The sequence below is a fragment of the Nuphar pumila genome, chromosome 2 (assembly GCF_984573655.1).
Source record: "Nuphar pumila chromosome 2, dmNupPumi1.hap1.1, whole genome shotgun sequence".
In the NCBI taxonomy this organism is placed as follows: Eukaryota; Viridiplantae; Streptophyta; class Magnoliopsida; order Nymphaeales; family Nymphaeaceae; genus Nuphar; species Nuphar pumila.
Window position 1 is genome coordinate 4,830,791 of NC_143250.1, and position 4,603 is coordinate 4,835,393.

The window sequence follows — 4,603 nt, forward strand, 5'->3', positions numbered from 1 at the left end:
TTTTAATAACGGTAACCAATTGAATATCCAACTTTCGGCCATCCGATTGAATCCATGGCCTTGTGATAGTTTCGTATTTACCACAACAATTTACTGCTTGTCTGTCAAAATCCCACAAAATCCATTCAGCAAAAATCCATCTTAGTTGTGCATATTTTGCTAAGAAAGTCTCTTAGAGCAAGGATGACAAAAATCCACATCTAATTTCAGATATGAACATACCCAGGAAGTACACACCATCAGAAATAAACAAAATTTTAAATTTTAAATTTTAAATCCATGGGGTATGCCCAATATACTCACGTACTTGCCCATCAAATAAAGTAAAAAGAAAAGAAAAGAAAAGAAAAGAAAAAACACAAAACCCCAAATGAACACCATTATCCGAATAATAACAAAAGTCATAGTTCAAGATCTATATGATTACGGACCTTCGCTAAGAGATTGTCTCAAAGCTCCATGTTGAGCTACCCATAGAACAGAGGCAAGCCTAAATAAGTGATCAGAAGCTAGCCTTAACTCCCCAACTGAGGAATTGTTCATTCACAGTTCCACCATTGTCATTCCGACTCCTGATAAAACATAAAATAAGTAAACAACCTAAAATTTCACAAGTAAAAGAAAAGAAAGCATTTAAAAGGTTTTCTGATTGTAGCCATCACCATTACTTTCCTAGGGACAATATTCTCACGCACTTTTTTTTCCTTCCGAAAATTAGTAACGAAAACAACATTAGTAGCGACCAGCAATCTCTTGTTAATAAGCAAATATGCAACAAAGGACAAATAGAAACAATGCAAGAACAGGGCACAAAATTGATGAGTTCTGCTTTATACTGCTGCAGCCAGTTCGCGCAAGAAAAACAGAGACAAACAAACAAAATTTGTGGCCAATCTCTGCATTATGCCCAGAAATTAGCTCCATCTACGTCTATTAGTAAATAAATTGCACCATTAATTATTTATTACCTTAGGATCATTCAATGCATCATATCGATCCCATATCCTGCTACGGTTTGCTATGTTTCTCCCCATATCTCGCAATTGATCATGCATCTCCAATCTATTATGTTCATCAATCTTCAAGAGAGATTTATGCAAGAGTACTTGAATTGTTAGGTCCGAGGCGAACCCACACGCTTTGAGTGCATCGTTCACATATTCTCTATCCTTACCAACAAAGAAGCATGCGATGTCGAGAAATATTGTCTTCTGCTGTTGGTCAAGCCCATCGTAGCTTATTTTCAACCTTTCTTCAATACTAGCGTGAGGAACACGCTTCAACTTCTCCAGCATTTCTTCCCATTGTCCTTCCTCTGTCTTGTCAAACAACTCTGAACCCAATACTTCCAGTGCTAAAGGAAGTCCACCCGTGACTCTTACTACTTCTCGGGATATCTTCATGAATTGGTCGAGAGGCTGGCTATTCCCGAAAGCATGCCAACTAAAGAGCTCAAGTGATTCTTCTGCATCCATTTCTTCAGGCCTATAAATCTCATAATCCTTCACATGATGCACATTTAGTACGTGTTCCTCTCTCGTTGTTATTATGACCCGACTTCCTTTCAAAAACCAATCTCGTTTACCAACCAATTTATTAAGTTGAACTTTTTCATCAACATCATCAAGAATAATGAGGACTTTTTTGCAACGGCATCTCTGCTTTATTATGGTTGCACCTTGATCCACACCATATATCTCTGGGTTATCGACTTTTGCAATCTGAGAAATGAGTTGTTTTTGCAACGTGACCAGCCCATTGTGTTGTCTTGCTTCATCCCTGATATTTTCAATAAAGCATACAGCATCGAACCTATCAGAGATTGTATTATAGATGACTTTGGCTAGTGTTGTTTTCCCCATGCCCCCCATACCACAAATGCCTATCATTCTAACATCTTCAGCTTTGATGTCCAACAATTCCATCTTGTTTACCCGAGGCTTGATTCCAACAAGGGGATTGCTGAGATCCAATGTATTGGGTTTGTGCTCATCCAAAACCTTCTTGACGATTATTTGGATCAATTGTGCCTCTTGTCTGCATGTTTTAATCGTTAAAGCAACAACACCAATAGGAGGAGATGCAATAAGAAAATGTCTTTTAAACAATTTTCATATGTATGTTCATCAAAGAAATCACTATGGTATTTGGTTTTTCTTTCTAATGATGAGGAGCCCCCACCGAGAACCAGGTCACTTTTGTGAGGTAGACCAGTTGAAGTCTTAGAGATACCTGCATATCAAGTGGGAGTCGAACCTGAGATGAAGGGCTCGTCATCTTCTTCCCAAGCTCACTCCCACTCGGGCGACTGGCGAATGTTGGTATTTGATAACACATTTAGTTGAATTGGGCTCATTCTTGGAGCAGAAAAGTAAATGGGCGGTGAGGCTGGAGTTAACATCCTCCAGTTGAAACAGGGCTCCCAAAACAGATCCTTATGGATGCCTAAGATCTAGGCTCACCAAGTAGGGATGCGAGGAATCCATTGATTGGACCCAGTAGTTAGCAAGGTACTTGATCTGGTCTTCCTAACATACACCTGAATCAAAGATCATATTCACAGCACAAATGGTTGCTAGCTAGCTACTAAACGCATTGAGGACGGATTGGGTAACCAAATATTTTCGTGATTCAGTTTGGGGTTGTACACACAGTTTATCGTTTTCAAATCAATAGGTTTTGCCATCTTCAACTGATAAAGTACCGCAAGATCTAATATCATAAATAGATCTATAACTGTACTACGAGATCCAAGTTGGCCCGATCAGGATGTGATTTTGAAGCCATTCATTCTTGAAAATGGCATCCAGTATGGGTCAGGCATAACCCGACCAATCCCGTATCTGATCCATTTCATTCCTAGCCACAAGAAGCAACCACCATCCCCCGAGAGAGAGAGAGAGAGAGAGAGAGAGAGAGAGAGAGAGAGAGAGAGAGAGATGTACCCATTGTACTGGTTGTCAAGATCAAAGCCTTTGAGATTACCAACTTCCGTCAATGCCTCCTTCCATTTTCTCACTTCCTCCTCTTCGATATGCTCGTTATCGTCAGGGTGTAGACAACAGCGCTTTTCATAGTTGCGGAATGCTTCTTCATAGAGGCCTTTTTGTCGGCGAACATCTGAAGGATCAACGTGGTAAAAGACGGGGAAGATGATCTTGTTGCAGCGAACCATCCAAGCCAACTCCTTCAAGCACCATCTGGAGTCGGCGTACTGCTCGGACAAGATAACTATGCATAGGGCAGAGCGTTCAATCGCTCTCCAAAGGTTTTCGGCAATCCTTTTCCCAATCTCCAATTCCTCATCATCCATGAAAGTAAGGACCCCTTTCTGTTTCAGAGCTGTGAACAGGTGTCCAGTGAACCCATTGCGGGTGTCCGTGCCTCTGAAGCTCAAGAAGACGTCGTACTCAAATGAAGAAGTATTGAAAGTAGATGACATGGTTCAAAGTCTTTTAGATCTTTTGCAAGAGATGATTTCAGAGTCTGAACCTGCTTTTCATCCAACGCAAGGGAAAGAAAGTGAAGAATCTATTTAAAAAAGAAAGTGAAGAAGGAAAGGGCATGGGTGCTATGATTGATATCCACACCATTAATTTTCTGTGGTTGAGAAGAATCCACGCACTCTCACTCTCACAACCACACCCCCGCCCCTTTGTGGGTCCGCTACAGCAGAGAGGGGCCGAGTCACATTACTAATGTTACCCACCCTCTGATCCTCTCTCTTATTGAGCCTTTGACTCTGCACTTGAATTGGAAAGCATCTCCTGTTTACCTAGAAAAGAAAATTTACTACAATAATAATAATAAAATAATCCGTTTGCCATCGTGTGATACTTACCTATTCAAAAAAGTTTACTACAGCAAAAACTCTCTCCAATAGCAATCTTGCAAACATTAATTTATGAAAATTGTAATTGGAATTGATGGCTACACCATTAATTGGAATTACAAACATTAATTTATGAATAGGGCTATCAATGGGTTGGGTTTCACTCGAATTTGGTGATAAAGGAAGCCTAATTGGACCGAACAGTCCAATTAGTATACTGATCCAGATATGGTTTGTTCGAGTATAACATATATCGTTTTAAAATTGGATAAAAAAAAGACTTTTGGAATAACTGTGGTGATAGATGATCAAATCATGATCAAATAGTAAAGAAGGAAAGCGCATGGGTATTATACAGTCATCCTTGTTAAAAGCAGATGGGTATTATTGAGCTGCCTTGACTTTGTCCATAAATATTAATTCTATTCTTTATTGCTCTCTCTTCCGATCATTTTAAGCTTGTCATTTTCTCTCTTTATTTGAATGAGAAACATATCCAGTCATCCGTGTTAAAAGCATTAATTGTGAGCCCCTCAATTTCTATCTTCATTGTTTGTCAGCATTTCCTGCGCAAAAAAGTCTAGCACAGTAAAAAAACATACACTCTCACTCTCTCTCCAATAGCAAACTTGCAAACAGTAATATGAATAGGGCTATCAATGGATTGAGTTTCAGATCCTTCAAATACCAAACTGCATGGGAATCAGGTTTTGGTGATAAAAGAAGCCTAACTGAAATTTGGGCCAAACCCAAACAGTCCAATTAGTATAT

The 4,603-nt window shown here is 39.5% G+C and overlaps 1 protein-coding gene across 2 annotated transcripts; it reads right to left on the minus strand.

The window, feature by feature from the left end:
• Nucleotides 1-220: 220 nt before the first annotated feature.
• On the minus strand, nucleotides 221-3,504 carry LOC149844550 (disease resistance protein Roq1-like). 2 transcript variants are annotated; one of them, XM_089994755.1, is made up of 3 exons: nucleotides 2,946-3,504; nucleotides 969-2,037; nucleotides 221-572 (listed from the first exon to the last, which is right to left on the minus strand). In XM_089994755.1, exons 1-3 carry the CDS (start codon nucleotides 3,440-3,442, stop codon nucleotides 561-563), a joined length of 1,578 nt encoding a protein of 525 aa, XP_089850881.1. In that variant the 5' UTR covers nucleotides 3,443-3,504; the 3' UTR covers nucleotides 221-560. The 2 variants fall into 2 exon arrangements, with proteins under 2 accessions (XP_089850881.1, XP_089850879.1); XM_089994753.1 differs by lacking the exon at nucleotides 221-572 and having other exon boundaries at nucleotides 816-2,037.
• Between the last annotated feature and the right edge of the window lie 1,099 nt (nucleotides 3,505-4,603).

What these genes read in the sequence shown, in the direction of transcription:
- LOC149844550 (XM_089994753.1), bottom strand. Translation starts at nt 3,442, where the DNA reads ATGTCATCTACTTTCAATACTTCTTCATTTGAGTACGACGTCTTCTTG. An exon ending in CTTGACAACCAGTACAATGG is followed by an intron (nt 2,038 to 2,945) that starts GTACATCTCTCT and finishes TAAAACATGCAG; the next exon opens with ACAAGAGGCACAATTGATCC.